The sequence below is a fragment of the Chroicocephalus ridibundus genome, chromosome 22, assembly GCF_963924245.1.
Source record: "Chroicocephalus ridibundus chromosome 22, bChrRid1.1, whole genome shotgun sequence".
Taxonomy (NCBI): domain Eukaryota; kingdom Metazoa; phylum Chordata; class Aves; order Charadriiformes; family Laridae; genus Chroicocephalus; species Chroicocephalus ridibundus.
The window spans coordinates 6,082,821-6,098,471 of record NC_086305.1 but is presented as its reverse complement, the minus strand read 5'-3'; the positions used below and the strand labels follow the sequence as shown (position 1 = coordinate 6,098,471).

General features: G+C 47.1%; 1 protein-coding gene across 3 annotated transcripts in view; it reads right to left on the bottom strand.

The window, feature by feature from the left end:
- Positions 1-518: 518 nt before the first annotated feature.
- The window catches only part of LOC134526407 (ceramide synthase 4-like), a 47,343-nt gene continuing 32,210 nt past the window's right edge, over positions 519-15,651 (bottom strand). For all 3 annotated transcript variants that reach the window (XM_063358259.1, XM_063358258.1, XM_063358257.1), the window contains exons 6-12: positions 13,475-13,532; positions 10,925-10,975; positions 8,335-8,427; positions 7,323-7,451; positions 6,943-7,049; positions 6,368-6,524; positions 519-2,509 (exon numbers count right to left, since the gene is read on the bottom strand). In XM_063358259.1, coding sequence (XP_063214329.1) covers positions 2,318-2,509; positions 6,368-6,524; positions 6,943-7,049; positions 7,323-7,451; positions 8,335-8,427; positions 10,925-10,975; positions 13,475-13,532 — 787 coding nt within the window. In that variant the 3' untranslated portion in view covers positions 519-2,317. The remainder of the gene's footprint in view (positions 2,510-6,367; positions 6,525-6,942; positions 7,050-7,322; positions 7,452-8,334; positions 8,428-10,924; positions 10,976-13,474; positions 13,533-15,651) is intronic.

Genomic DNA, 15,651 nt, shown 5'->3' with positions numbered 1-15,651 from the left:
AAAAGACGGCTGAGGGGGGACCTTATCAACGCTTATAAATACTGAAAGGGGGGGGTGTCAGGAGGATGGGGCCAGGCTCTTCTCAGTGGTGCCCGGGGACAGGACAAGGGGTAACGGGCACAAACTTGACCATGGGAAGCTCCATCTCAACACGAGGAGGAACTTCTTTGCTGTGAGGGTGGCAGAGCCCTGGCACAGGCTGCCCAGAGAGGTGGGGGAGTCTCCGTCTCTGGAGACATTCCAACCCCGCCTGGACGCGTTCCTGTGCCACCTGCTGTGGGTGACCCTGCTGTGACCGGGGGTTGGAGGAGATGATCTCCAGAGGTCCCTGCCAACCCCGATGTTCTGTGATTCTGTGATGTCCTGGGTATGCAACATCCGCTCTGCGCGTGCTGCACGTGTATCCACCTTGGCAATGGCTCCAGACATGGCGCCCTCATCACGCCTTCACCCATCAGGCAGAACCTCCCAGGTTACCTCCTGCTAGTTAAAGAAGCAGAAAAGAGCCCAGACAATCAAACCTTTCAAAAGTAATTTATAAAGAATATTTATATTCAGTAGTACAAAATGATATATAACCATCTCTCCTGAACACATCACCTGCAGAGGAGTGGCAAGATCGTAGACTCAGATTAAAGACACACGACAGTACACAGAACACGTACTTCGAACTTCAAATTAGCTCAAGGTTTCAGAGACAAATTATCTTCAGCAAATATGAATTTAAATGACGGTGCAGAAACACATGCTCTCCTCCCAGAGCATGTCACTGCCCTGGAATCACCCATGCTGGAACCACTTTTTCCCCTCTGGAATCATCCAATGTATTTTGGCCGAAACCTAAGATGAGCACATACAAGTTCAGATCAAAGCGCTCTCAGTCACATCTCAGGTGAACTGAGTGGATTGCTGAAAACCCTCTTGTCCTTCTATGCTGTCACTTGCCTTTTAATTTTAAAGATGTGCACAACCTCCTCAAAGCAGGCATTTCCTTGGTCCATGTCCCCCCCAGTTAGCACTGGCCCTTACTGGGCACATACAGGGAAGAGTTTGCATGGCCTTGGCAGTCTATGTCCCTGCACTCATTACAGTGGCTCTGTTAATACTTTGGTTTCACAGGTTAATTGATCTATAAAACAGAAACTCACATCATACTAATTTAACTCTTTTAAGGGATTACAGAATCCGAAGTCTCAGCCTACACAGTATATAAGATATAGGACATCTAAGTTGAATCAGAACTGCATCATGACTTCATGGACTACTGCTTTAAGCCTGCTGCTCTTGATACGTCTAGGCAAAGGCCCTAAAGTTAGAAGGCCGCATTAAAGCATTATTCCATAAGGTTCAGCAGATCTTTTCCGGATCCTTTTTCCTCTGAGGACAGGGGAATTCCCTTCTTACCGCAAGCTGACTCTGTAAATGTTTCGCACTGTGCCAATCACACTTGGTGAAAACATGAGCACTTAACCAGCGTTGTCTTCTAGACTATCTAGTTTATTTTAATCTCCCTTCTTCTGACTGCGCTTCCTCCCAAGACAGGTTTAAAGGATTACCTGACAGTTGAGACACAGCTGCCTGGATTTTCCAGCTCTTCCAACTACGATTTGGGTGGGTACTCCCTCCAACCTGGGCTTTGGAGTTCCCACCTTTGTGGCAATAATGCTGACAACAGCAGGGCCCGAGATCCGTACCATTACAAAACTGGTCATGGGGCACAGAGCAGCATTCCCTTCGAGAAGAAGATGTTTTCTCCGACGTCTTTGCAAAGCTATCATCCCACTATGTTGAGTTTTACCTTTTCTGAGTGCGTATGGGGCACCTGTCTTCTCAAAAGAGGTGTCCCCGTATTAAGATTCAGAGTCTCACACTTCCTCGTTAGCCAAAATCACTAGTGGCAAGGGGCCAGGGCCTCCAGAGGCTGATCAAAGCTAAACAGATTCCTACCAAGCAACATTAGGTGGTTAAGACTTGACATTGCCAGAGTTTACCCACCTTTTTTTTTTTTTTTTTTGTTAAGTATTTTTCAAGATTAACACATTTAACAACAACTATGGTACAGTCTAATAAAAGGCAAACCACTTTGATCCCTTTCTATCTGCTTCACGGCTACCACCTATCGTAAGCTTTTATTGAAGAATGACCAAAAAACCTCCTTCAAATATCACTGACTATAAATACTTGTGTTTCCGGGAAGCAGGGATTCAGCTATGACACTGCAATCACACTCCGTATTATCTACACGGTGAGCAAAAGTGTTTCTCAAGACGGTGCACTGGATTCGTGAAAGACCCGATCGGAAGCGCGTGAGCAGTAGCTATCTTTCCTTGACGTGGCCGTTGGTGAGATGGGTTCTGTTGTTCAGTGGCTCAGACCCATTCCGCTGGATATAGCTGTTGCTTGTGACGTTGCTGAAATATGCGATCCCGTTTTTCTCCTTTTCCCTGATCTTTTCTCTTTCTTCATCCTTGTCGCTTTCTTCCGTGTCACTTCTCATGTCCTTTTCCATCTACAGAGATATGTGAATGAGAAGCAACACGAGCACAGAGGTCTGCACAAGAAGCAGTGCTAGCTGAGCCCGAACTTCATCTGCTACTTCCGACACCCGCCTTTGGCACCCAGTTCTACCGGGTCCTTTCAGCTTTGGAAACGGATTCTCTCCATCTCTCTATTCCAGTCCCAGTGGAATCCTAGCTGTGATCCTGATAAACATCAGGAATTGCTGCACAGGTTTAGAAGCAGCATCGACCACAGACACCCAGGACTGATGGTGACCACGTAAGACTGAGGAGACCCACCCTGCTGCTTTTGGCATCAGCATGTGGAAGAAGGATGGGGGGAGGCAGTTAATGAAGCCCTTTTACATTTTCCAAAAGGGACAAGGAGACAGTTTGTGACCACGCTTGGCCTGGGTGGCCGTCGGTTGGGCACACTGCGTTGGACAGGTTGAAAGCACGTGCTTTCAAACAAACCAATAGCTCAACACAAAGGCACTCTACTCTGATTACATTCGGTTTCACGGGCACGTTTTTCCTCTTGCTATTAACTGAGAGATCTGCAATCCACTTTTGTAAATATTTAATTCATTGCCTTAAAAGGAAGACAAAGAAGAAACAACGTGATAAAATGACAGGTTAGAAGAGCAGCCTATCGCTCGCTGGCTTCCCAAGCTGTTTCTACGCTGCAATACAAGACACCAAAACTAGGGACAAATTCACGGTGTCGCAGTCCTTGTTGGACAGAGTGCTCTGAAGGAAAGCAGCACACCTCTTCCGTGACCCGGGCTTTGGAAACCGCTCAGGAGCGTGTCAGCTGCTGCACGGTCACCTGTAGTCTCCATTTACTCTGTTCCTCTGGGGATGCCTCTTGGATCATATTAAAAAGTCCATTTGGTCTGATGCTCTTTCTAGAGATGACTACACCCGAATGCAGACAGGATTCGTAACAACCTGAACTTGCACTGAATTCAAACTGCCTCCAAGGACACTGCATGTAGGAGACACTATCTGATGTCAACAACCCGCACCTCACGTCATCTAGAACTGGCACTTCAGGAACTATGCAGGAGTCTTGATCTGCAGCATAAGGACAAATACTATCAATATTCCTAATTTTATCCATTCCTGGCCATAGAATGGGGCTGAGGCCTTAAACTTATCAAGATTCACAAAGGAACTTACAGCTGCATGAATTACAAGAAGGTATCTCAGGTTGCCTGTATGAGGGAATGAAACTGGTACTTCAGGATCTAGGCCGAGGTCTAATTACTGGGGATTAGCGCACGCCACGTGAGAAGGTGGTGCAGATAATCCTGTAGCCAGAGCGGAAAACTGTAGCCAGATCGGAAAGGCCCCATGAGAAGAATGTGAGCTTCTGACGGGAGCGAGAATTTGATGGCTCTCAAAAAGGGGAGAAAGTCCTGTATTCTGGCTGATACTGCTTTGGGCTGCTAAATATCATCATTGAAACAGATCTGTTCAGGATGGTTTGTCTTTGCTATTCACTGCTCAACGCAGAAAGCTCTCAAATACACTTCTGCATTGAACGTGGCAGATGATGATTTTTAGATAAAATAGGAAAAATTCTGGATATGCGTCAGTATTTTTCTCCCCGATGGTTCATTTCTTTCTAATAAGGCAATTTATTACCTCATCGTTTTACACTGTAATAACTGCAATAGTAATACAGCCCACACCAGAATTAGGAAAACAATAAAAGGGCGTCTTCAGCTGTGCCTTCATTTTCTGCTCTGGGAAGTTTCTGTTTCCTAATTTGCAAGTAATTTGCCCTGTGCTACCTTAAGGGAAGGCAGATAAAGAAAACGGGGACAATATGGATGAAAATGAGCCTTTAATGCTTGTTCTCCGTTCCCGTAAGACAGAATTCCCCAGTTGGATACTAATAAAATAATTCATCCTGGGCTATGAGGTCAACTCCCACAAGGCACTGACTTGTTACTCCTGGACTGTGTCCTTGTCATGTGGCCAATCTAAAGCCATTAGCTCGCGCCTTTGATTTCGGGAAGAATTTCATGCTGAGCAGCAGTTTGGTCTCACAGCAAATCCTGCAGGCTACGGTCCGAAAGAGCGCGATGCATTTCACTTAAGTTTATACAGCTGCATCTCAGACGCTCACCTAGGCTTGCTCTACGAGGGACGGATGAACAGCACTACCTGGGTGCAATCGTGAACGGATTACGCTTTGGACACACCCGTTCACCTCTACTGCCACGAGAAGAGTCCCGACAGCTAGTTTAGACAGAAGTATCTACTCTGTAGACATCTACAGCAATATAAGACAAGCCACATGAAACACATATTAATGATGTGGACGATGGGGCAGAGCGTACACTAAACAAATTTGCTGAAGACACAAAACCGGGAGGAGTAACTGATACGCCAGAGGATTGTGCTGCCACCCAGAGAGACCTGGGCAGGCTGGAGAATGGGGCTGACAGGAACCTCGTGAAATCCAGCAAGGAGAAGTGTGAAGTCCTGCACCTGGGGAGGAACATCCCCAGGTACCGGTACACGCCAGGGGCCAACCAGCTTTTCTAAGAAAAACCTGGAGGTCCTGTGAGTTGAACATGAGCCAGCAATGTGCCCTTGCCCTTCCTGGCCTGCGTTAGGAGGAGTGTTGCCAGCAGGTCGATGGAGGTGATCCTTCCCCTCTGCTCAGAGGCCACACCTGGAGTGCTGTGTCCAGTTCTGGGCCCCTCAGTACAAGAGAGACATGGACACACTGGAGAGTCCAAGGAAGGGCCACAGAGATGAAGAAGGGGCTGGAGCATCTCTCATGAGGACGGGCTGAGAGAGCTGGGACTGTTCAGCCTGGAGGAGAGAAGGCTCAGCAGGATCTTATGAACATATACCTCAAGGAAAGGCGTAAAGAAGACGGAACCAGGCTCTTCTCAGTAGTGTACAGTGACAGGACAAGAGGCAATGGGCACTGACTGAAACATGAGTCTCCCTCTGAACATCAGGAAACATTTTTTTACTGAGAGGGTGCCCAGAGAGGTTGTGGAGCCTCTGTTCTTGGAGATAGTCAAAAGCTGTCTGGACACAGTCCTGGGCAATCGACTCTAGGTGACCTTTCTAAAGCCAGGGAAGGGTACTCTAGAGGTACCTTCCAACCTCAGCCCTTCCGTGGTTCTGTGATCTCAGTAACGCTGTAATTAAAAATACTGTACTATAAGGGAAGCGCTTTTCCATTGGCCTCACCAATCATGACAACTTTCTCTGCATTGATTTCTCAGTTCTGTTACAAATGTAAATCATACTGTACCAAGTGCAGGACGAGGGGCGATGGTTTAAACTAGAGCAGGGCAGGGTTAGATCAGCCATTAGGAAGAAGTTCTTTACACTGAGGGTGGTGAGACACTGGCCCAGGTTGCCCAGAGAGGTGGGGGAGGCCCCATCCCTGGAGACATTCAAGGCCAGGCTGGATGAGGCTCTGAGCGACCTGATCTAGTTCAAGCTGTCCCTGCTCAGTGCAGGGGGTTGGACTAGGTGGCCTTTAGAGGTCCCTTCCGACCTAACACATTCTATGATTCTATGATCCTTACTCAAATGTCACTGGCTTTGTTCATGGAAATCTCCCCTGGAGTCCAATCCACATTTTTGTTGAATACAAGCATCAGAAGTGGACCCAATATTGTAGTGGCTCATAAAAATTTTACTTTTTTGGGGTCAATTTTCACCAATAGTATTGAATGTTCCATTCACCTCACCGTTAGGAATGCACGTGTATAATTTCACTAGGGCAAGAAGAAATCCATCCCAGATGAACCCCTGTGCTCCCAGAGCACCCTAGATGGACCCTCCCTCCTCCCCATGTGATGTACAGGGGACTACAAATCGATTCATACCGTGCCCTGGAGGATGAACTTGTAAACCATGTGAATAATTAGGCAGGACCAGAAGACATGGAGCAGCTGCAGAATTATCAGGAGAGCATTCATGAAGTAGTATCCAAAGAAGGGTTGGAATATCTCCATGGAGTAATAGTAGGTGTTATAGAGCACTCTGCAAAGAGAGAGGGAATTGCAGTGGAGGGAAACAGTGTTATTAGTAGGGCCATAATTAAGCCCCAGAAAGCTCTAGTCACAGAGGAAGTTTCAGGTCAGTCACCTTCTTCTTATATATAACACGTGGGCCAAGTCTCAGCTCCCCACCAGAAACAAGCAGGGTAGAGCCATAGGCCAAGTACTCCTCCTCTGCAGTGTACTTCAGGAATTTAAGACTACTCTACGAACTCCAGACCACCCCAGTTTACCCCAAGGCAGGTGCAACAGCCACGTGGCACTGTAGCCTGTGCAAAGGGCAGTGACATACGCTCAAGGACTGAAAAGCAAAGGCTGCAGCAAAAGACTCAGCACCCAGCTGAATTGTCCTGTCTCCCAGGAGGCAGCTTTTCCACTACCCTCGACTGCAGCAGACTCACGTGTAGGGGAAAATGACCAGGCGGCTGATGAGGAAAACAGCTGTGAAGATCATAAAGAGGATGTCACAAGTTTTTTTCCACTTCATGTAATTGAATATCTTAGTTGGCTGGAAGGAGAAAGAACAATAAAACAGCAGGCCAAGACCGTGCATCTGCACATGCTCCAGATGAGCCGGATACGATACAGTCTACATGCAGGTAACCATGCCTCTTCCCTGCTCTCTGCAGGGCACCCTAGGCTGCGTCAGGAGATCAGCACTGAGTTATCTGCGAAAAACCGTAATGCCTGGCCCATACTTTGCTAGATCAAAAGACACCCTTTGGCTAAAGAGCACCATTGCTAACTAGGCTTTCCCTGTCACGTCACTTGCGGAGCTCACCTCTAGGAAGCAATCAGAAGCATCGTGAATAACCATCACCAGCGTCCCAATGCGGATGTAATTGGCACAGTACGAGAAACTGATCAGGAAGATGGTTGCAGCATGATGGACTATCTGCTCCTTGAAGTCCTGATGAGAAAGGGGACAGCAGAGAACAAAATAATACACAATGCACCTTCCGGCCCGGTGAAAGCATGCCTCCTGCAGGTAGCAATGAAATCTCTCTACCCAATGACTAAGAAACCTCCCACCATAAGGGAGCACGTAACTCTTCTACCAAACACATTCTAGAAATGTAGGCGACCAAGTGACACAGGAACCAAGAGTTTGTGGTGTAAACTGAGGATCTCACAACAAAGGACACTCTCTCCCTCCACCAATAATGGTCCGATGACGGTGCAAATCAGAAGACGGAATAAGAGCCAATGATTCAGCACAGACAAACTCAACATAAAGAAAGCTTGTTTTCCGTCACACGGCAGTGCCCATATCCATCTCTGCTCTGTACCCCTGCGCATGCCTCCCTGTTGGCGCAATCACCTCATACCCCCAGGCTCGCTGATGGAGACTCACGACCACCCTTTACCCATACGGATACATTCGCAGCCTCAGTGCACACGTACGCCCATGTAATCATGCAGCACCCTCTCTGTAGGGGCACTGGCACCTGGGAACAGACGCAGCTTAACTGGCAGAGAATCATCTCTTCTGTCTCTACAATCAGTGCGTCCTAGAAGAGTCCCAGAAGAGCAATTTTTAATTTAATTTGGATTTTAAGTTTGGATTGAGAACTCCGCGGTAGTTTGCACCTTTCTATGTCAAGATTTATGTTCTCCGCTTCCCAGAGGAGGGGGAAGTTAGTCACCGGGAATGGAAATTCCTGGGAATGAGCAAGGACAGAGTCTCCCAAAACCTCAGACTAGCACTATACACATGGTCCTGGTGATCACTCTCCTGAGTGTTCAGCTGGGGCCCTGTTTGTGCTTGATTCTTCCCCGAGGCTGCCACTCACCTTCCTCTTCACATCAAAGGGGAGGGTGAAGACCAGTGACCAGTAGAAGGAGAGCTCCAGCAGGTAGTACCAGAAGAGGGAGGGCAGGAGGGGCTGGGAGAGAGGGAGAGACAGCAAAATATCCATCAGGTAAAGCAGAGCAAGCGTGAAAGTGAAGACTCTTTCCTAGGTAAAAGAGCATTATCAGACATTCAAATCAACAAAACTGGTTCTTGCAGCTTCAGGGGGAAATACCTGAAGTGAATAACGTGCTTACTTACTAAATGCCATCTGTGCTGAGGCAAAAGCAAATAGCAGGGGAAATTCCACTTTGCTGCACCACGTAGAACATTCAGGGAACCACCAGGAAGATTCTGAATATTTTTAGGGTTTCTTCAGCACTGGGCAGATTCCCGAGCACTCCATACAGAGCTTGAAAAACTATGTAAACCATCTCACTATGGCGAAATAGGTAAGGAGTAGCAGAATAAATCATTCCCTTTTAAGGATACAAGGAGATACTTCAGACACCTTGTACTCTATCACAGATTTTTCAGTTTAATCAAACTAATGGGAAGGAAGTGCAATCCCAGCGGGAACAGTAATCTGCATTCTTCTGGGTAACTTTTCCGGGGTTTTACAGATGGAAAACTAAAAGCTTAGACCCACTTAGCAAAGATGCGTGCTATTTAACAAGTAATTTTCTGCTGTTAAACCTGAACCTATTTGATAAAAAAAAATTACTATGACTAAAGGAGCTTTGCAACTGGCATTTCCAAAGAATCATGGAGTATGGTGCTCCTGAGCACCAATATCTTTGTGCTTTCTCCACCCAAATTGTTGATTTATGGCCTTCATAGATTTTTGTTTTCCTTTGTAGCACCAGTGACTGGCCACACGAGGAAGCACGGCTGGATGCACAGGTGCTAGCGGGGAAGGGGACATTAACATCTCCCAGGCTGTATGTGCTGTTCACACTCTGGAGGTTATCCGAACAGGAGCTCTGGATCAGAAGAGATTTTTTTTTCCCCCCAAAGATAAGACTATTTGGGAGAATTCACGTTTCTTTTGTCATTGTCTGTAGCACAGGCCACGGTCTGTTTAGTAGAAATTGTATTTCATAGAATCACAGACTGGTTTGGGTGGGAAGGGAGCTTAAAGCCCACCCAGTGGCACCCCCTGCCCTGGGCAGGGACACCTCCCACCAGCCCAGGTTGCTCCAAGCCCCGGCCAACCTGGCCTTGAACCCCTCCAGGGATGGGGCAGCCACAGCTTCTCTGGGCAACCTGGGCCAGGGGCTCACCCCCCTCACAGCAAACAATTTCTGCCTCACATCTCATCTCAATCCCCCCTCTTCCAGTTTCAAACCATTACCCTTGTCCTATCACTACGCTCCCTCATAAACAGCCCCTCCCCATCCCTCCTGGAGCCCCCTTTAGGGACTGGAAGGGGCTCCAAGGTCTCCCCGGAGCCTTCTCAGCTCTGTCAGCCTGTCCTCACAGCAGAGGGGCTCCAGCCCTCCCAGCATCTCTGTGGCCCTCCGCTGGACCCATTCCAGCAGGTCCATGTCCTTCTTACGTTGCGGACTCCAAAACTGGACACAGTACTCCAGGCGGGGTCTCACGAGAGCAGAATCCCCTCCCTCGCCCTGCTGGCCATGCTTCTTTTGATGCAGCCCGGGATGAGGTCGGTTTTCTGTGCTGCGAGCGCACGTTGCCGGCTCATGCTGAGTTTCTCATCCACCAACACCCCCAGTCCTTCTCCTCAGGGCTGCTCTCCAGCACGCCGACCATGACACACAGCTTGGTGTCATCGGCAAACTTGCTGAGGGTGCACTCAATCCCGCTCTCCATGTTGCTGACGAAGATGTTAAACAGCACTGGTGCCAGCACTGACCCCTGAGGAACGCCACTCGTCACTGTGCAGCGTACATTGTAAAACTAAGAGAGCATCTCCTGAACCTAATGGCAATGATGATGTATTGCTACTGCCAGTTCTACTGGGAAACAAACTCCCTGGGGAGCACTGTGGACATGATTCTTCAGTAGAGCTGGAAGTACACAGCATTCAGAGAATGCCCTCTGCTTTACAAACTCTGCACTGAAGTCTTCTCTGCTTCTCCTCAGGCAACATGTCTTTCTCTGGCCTCAGCTTCCTCTACAAACTAAACAACCTTAGGGCATTCCCATTTTTCAGTTTCTTGGTTCACCTGGTCAGAGCTCTCACTTTTCCTTTATTTCTCCAGGCTCCTCCTGCTTGCCCAACTCATAGAATCCTAGAATGTGTTGGGTCGGAAGGGACCTCTAACGGCCACCTAGTCCAACCCCCTGCAGTGAGCAGGGACAGCTTGAACTAGATCAGGTCGCTCAGAGCCTCATCCAGCCTGGCCTTGAACGTCTCCAGGGATGGGGTCTCCACCACCTCATCCTCTATTGTGTTTAGATTACACCAGATACAAAGATGTTCTCCCTTGACAAGGATCTGGCTTTGAATTCTTAGGGCTTGTGAGTCTGAATTTAATTCAGCGGCCTCTCTTTTGTCACTAATATAACCTGATTTTCAAAAGATACCGAAAGGCAATACACGATTTATAACACCAATTTTCCCTCACCTGTTGTGGATATCCTGTCCAGCACTCTCTGTGGTCCCAAAGCCAAGGCTTCTGGAAAGAAAATGCAACATGAATGTGAGAACAACAGAGCAATTCTTCTCTTATCAACTCTCTAACTCCTTTAGTTTGTTACTACCACAGACCTCGTTGTGTTTTATTACAAGCAGAGCTGGTTGCACTGTCTGGAATTCAGTTGCCAAGAGATTTCCACTACAAGAACCTGCAGTTGCTTGCAATATTGACAATTTGTGGCTACTGTGCTGAAATTTCACATGCCGTTTAACCCAATTCCAAATAAAATAGCTCAGGAAGATTTCTACCAACTTACTGCAGCCTTCTACACGTTTGGGGTGGTGGTGGTGGTTATGTTTTGAATATATTACAATATTCTTACAACTATTTCATTAAGAATCTCTGTGGTTTGGACAATGACACTTAAAAAAGGTACAAAGGCTGAAAACTTGTGTGTCAGGAACATGTCTGTTCCTCTAACGGTGAGGATCATCCTGCATTCTGTTAAGTAATTAACCTCTGAAAAGATCCTCCTACTTTGTTCACGCTTCATATAAAATTGGTAGTTTAGGACTTGGCAGCTTCGAAACTTTCCTAGAAACATGGCGATTAAAGTCTCCAGAAGTTCTTCCTGCATGGAGCATGCGCTGACCCTTTGCTGTGCCCAGATTTGAGCAGAGCCAGCGTGTCCTAGTGCACACAGTGATGGAACACGCTCTCCGCCACGTCTGTAAGGGTAATTTTGTACAACTGTTCTACAAGGTTCCAGGCATCAGAGCCGGGAGCAAGAAGGCAACGTTTCTTCTTCTCTCACTGAGCACCTGCTGGTGCACGCGCGTTACTGGAAGGGAAGCAGTGGTTTTTTACGAGCAGTGGTAATTAGCAGCAGACACAGCCTCCTGCTGGCTGGGAGTGGGGTGGGAGTAGGATTTCCAGCAAATACAGGTACAGAACCAGGAGAGATGTGTGATACACAATCAGAGAGAGCAAAGCAAAAACTCCCGCAACAACTACGGCAACCCACGTTACGTAAACTAGAAAGGAATCTCAGATCCCTGAATTTCATCATTCCTCTACTCTCAGCAAATAAAGCCATTTTCTGGTGGCCTACTGTGAGACGGCTTGCTATTGCTACCTGCTGTTTCACTGACTCACGGGGCAGAGGTTTTTGCCGTCAGTCTAAAGCTAATAATACAGAATTTAAACACTTGCTTTTTTCCTAAAGAAAGGAGGCTGATTCACAAAAACAAATGCATGTTAAAATACTACTTTGATTACGAAGTAACATGCAAAAGTCAGGAAATGTCACACGCAAATATGCCCTGTCACATTAATTCTTTGCCCTTCTATTTAATGTAGGCATTTTGGTACAATTTCAGCTAACAGGATATCATGCTACTTGCTATGGGATCTGCAGGTGATGTCTGCAGGACAGATGCCTCCTTTTTTTGTGAAAATTGGAAGATGTGTACTGACTAAAGAAAAGACTTTCATGAAAAGTGAAGATGGTCTCTCATTCCTAGAATGGTCGGGTAATACGCAGACCATGATTTTGCCTCTTCTGTTGCCACAGGGCTCTTGTACTATGCTAAGCGGGTGATCCATACCAAACTCTCAGAGCTGGCCTCAAAAAACAGCCTTCTAATTTGATGTACAGATCCACAAAACACTGCAGTTGGGATTTAGATACCTTCAGTCCTCTGCTAGCTCATCCTGTAATCCTCATACTCCTAGAGGACTTTAAATTCTGATTTGAAAGTCAGTGGAAGTTCAATAGTTCTTCACTTGTTACAATAATGAGCAGTTACACGGACAGTTTGTGCCTGCTGTCTTGGCATCTGCAGGTTTTCCATTCCTTAATCCCTCAGAAAGTGTCAGACTTTTGCAAAGCTCGCCTAGGGAGCTGGATTCAGCAAAAAAGCCAGGAGAACCTTTAAAACACAGCCAGAGGCTGACTGGTGCCCCTAGTCCCAGGTGGGGACGACAGTTCAGTGATTAGAGCACGCGCGTGGCTTCTGCCAGCACTTCTGCCTGCTGAGGCAGTTCGATTCGCACCAAGAGAGCTCATTATGTATCGACTCAGAGAAAAGGCAGAGGCATAAGCCTGGACCAATCACACCTTGGGTAAGGAAAAGAAAATTAATAAATGAAATTATTAAATTGCAGTACTTGCTCCAACGGAAGCATGAGTTTTTCACCTTAAGCAGGTATCGGATACAACACACAAACAGGCCCTGCCGCTTCCATCTCAGGTAAGCGTTCCACCTCCTACCCCACAGAAATGTATTTTTACACAATCCCAACTGTCTTCTGCTTTGTTAAAGAAGAGGAAACCTCTTGGTTTTGAGCTGGAGTTTTTAAAATAAGCAGGGTCCAATATGTTTGTGGTCTCATAAGCGTGCTGTGCAGAGGGTGTACACTGACCTGGTGGGAAAACCTCTATAAGAAGGTCTGAAAGGTCATGTTTGGCAACAAAATCTGCCATTCTTGCAGGCACTGGTTAGGTAGAACAGCAGGTGGCACTGCTTGTGTACTCACATCGTACAGGACAGCAAGTCCAGTGAAGAAAGAAATGAAGTAAAATGTAAACCTCCAGCTACAAACAAACAAACAAACAAACAAAATACGTTAGAATCCCATTCATTAACCACCAAGCTGCAATTCCGTGTATCAATCACACTCATTCAAAAAACGTACTATTAAGGCAAAGACATACGCTAATATGTTCAAAGTTTGCCCAGATCATAACAGAAGTGGCTCTTTGTTTGTCACTAGCACAGTCAACAGACCGACAAAGAGCAATTCTTCTGCTTTCGAGACGGCAGAAAACACAAGAACCCTGCTGACTAAAATCACCCAGATAATCGCCCCAAACCTTCCCAGCACTAGCAGATGCCTGGGTAAAAGTCAAACAACGCCAATCTCTCTCCTTTTGGAGACTGGGCACGCTAAACTCATTATCATGTAAAATAATTGATTGCTGTCACGTTTGGCCTCAGCCAGGAGCTGGCAATGACTGACCCCCATTAAATCCACACAAAAGGACATAGGGACCGTTTGCCCAGTCCAGTGGACAGAGGCAGGTGACACTGAATATACACACATATAGTAAGGAATGAGCGGAATTTCACCCCAAGAGAATAAACAAGTTGTTAATAAACTAAACACAGGAAATCTTCAAAGGAGTAAAACTGTCTAAACCAGTCTTTTAGTTTCCCAAAATCTCCATAACAAACCAGAAGTTACCGCATTTTGAGAGAGAGAGAGAGAGAGAGACTCCACCTCTCCGTGAAACCCCCAGGAGCTCCAAGACAGACGTGAACTGTACAAAGCTACTACGTCGCGGAAAGACATTCCTTCTACAGACTGCAAATGGTGATAACGGGCAGGTGGAAGGACACTGCCCTCAGAGAGCTGAGTCAGAAAAGGATTTACTGTTTTCCATCTACTGTTACTATTTACTGCACGTCAGCTGAGAGCAGGGAGAACTCAGGTTTCATCCTGATGGGAGCAGATTAAGCGTGGTTGCTTTACAAATCCTTGTCCACGGCTTTTCTAAACATTTCTAATTGCAACGATTTGGAATATTATACATAAATAATGCACATCCTTTTTTTTCTTTTTCAATTAGGGTTTTTAGGCAGGGGTTTTGAATTCGAGAGTGAGTGCTAAATGGAGCACGAGGTGATTAGCGTGAAGCTACCCTGTGCTTATACGCTTTTGGACAGATGAATAGCACTGCAGGTTTTTAATGGTATCTCTCACCTCCGTGGCTTTCCTGGGAGCCACTCATAAGTAAGGCATTTCAGCCAAGCTCAGGAGAATCCTGCTTTTCCGTGGAAAGCTTAGCCAGGGCTAACACTCACTGAACTGGCTGACGTGAGATTTATTTTGTGCCTCCACATAGTAAGGAGGATTTCCACACAGCTGTTTCCAAGAAGAGTTTTCCTCTTTGGAAAACACAAGCTTTCGTGTAGGCCCCTTTTTCTGCCACTATAAAAGGGTGCTGGTTTTTGATTTCCAGGATGCTGAAGTCAACTGACAGCAGAATGCAATCTACTCTAGCCTGCTGCCCGTGACTTTTGAAAGCAACAGCGTTCAAAACAGCTGCAGAAAAGATGCAGCAGAAGGAAGCAGCTTGCAGTGAGGTAATGAAAAGTCTTGGGAAAGGCAAGAGAAAGGCTGACTAATTTGGAGGGAACGAAACAGCAGCAAAGCAGCGAGAAGCAGTAAGATACAAAACAGCAGTGAGTTTTTCAGGTACAGTTGGGTATCAAAGCAGAAACAAAGAGGCCCTGTAAGGACCAAAGGTGAAACGGGAGTAAAAGGAGACTTGGGAGTGAAAATAAAGGGGAAAAGCAAGGAAAGTTTTAGTAAAAGAGAAGCAGCAGAGTTGCAGAAGAACTAGGTGAGGCAGGGAAGACACAGGATGCTCTCTGCGTAGGGGCGGAGGGCAGATTGGGAGGCAGAGAAGCTGGGATGCTCTCTGTGTAGGGCAGATGGGGAGGCAGAGGAGCTGGGATGCTCTCTGTGTAGGGGCAGAGGGCAGATGGGGAGGCAGAGGAGCTGGGATGCTCTCTGTGTAGGGCAGATTGGGAGGCAGAGGAGCTGGGATGCTCTCTGTGTAGGGGCAGAGGGCAGATGGGGAGGCAGAGGAGCTGGGATGCTCTCTGTGGGGAGGCAGAGGAGCTGGGATGCTCTCTGTGTAGGGGCAG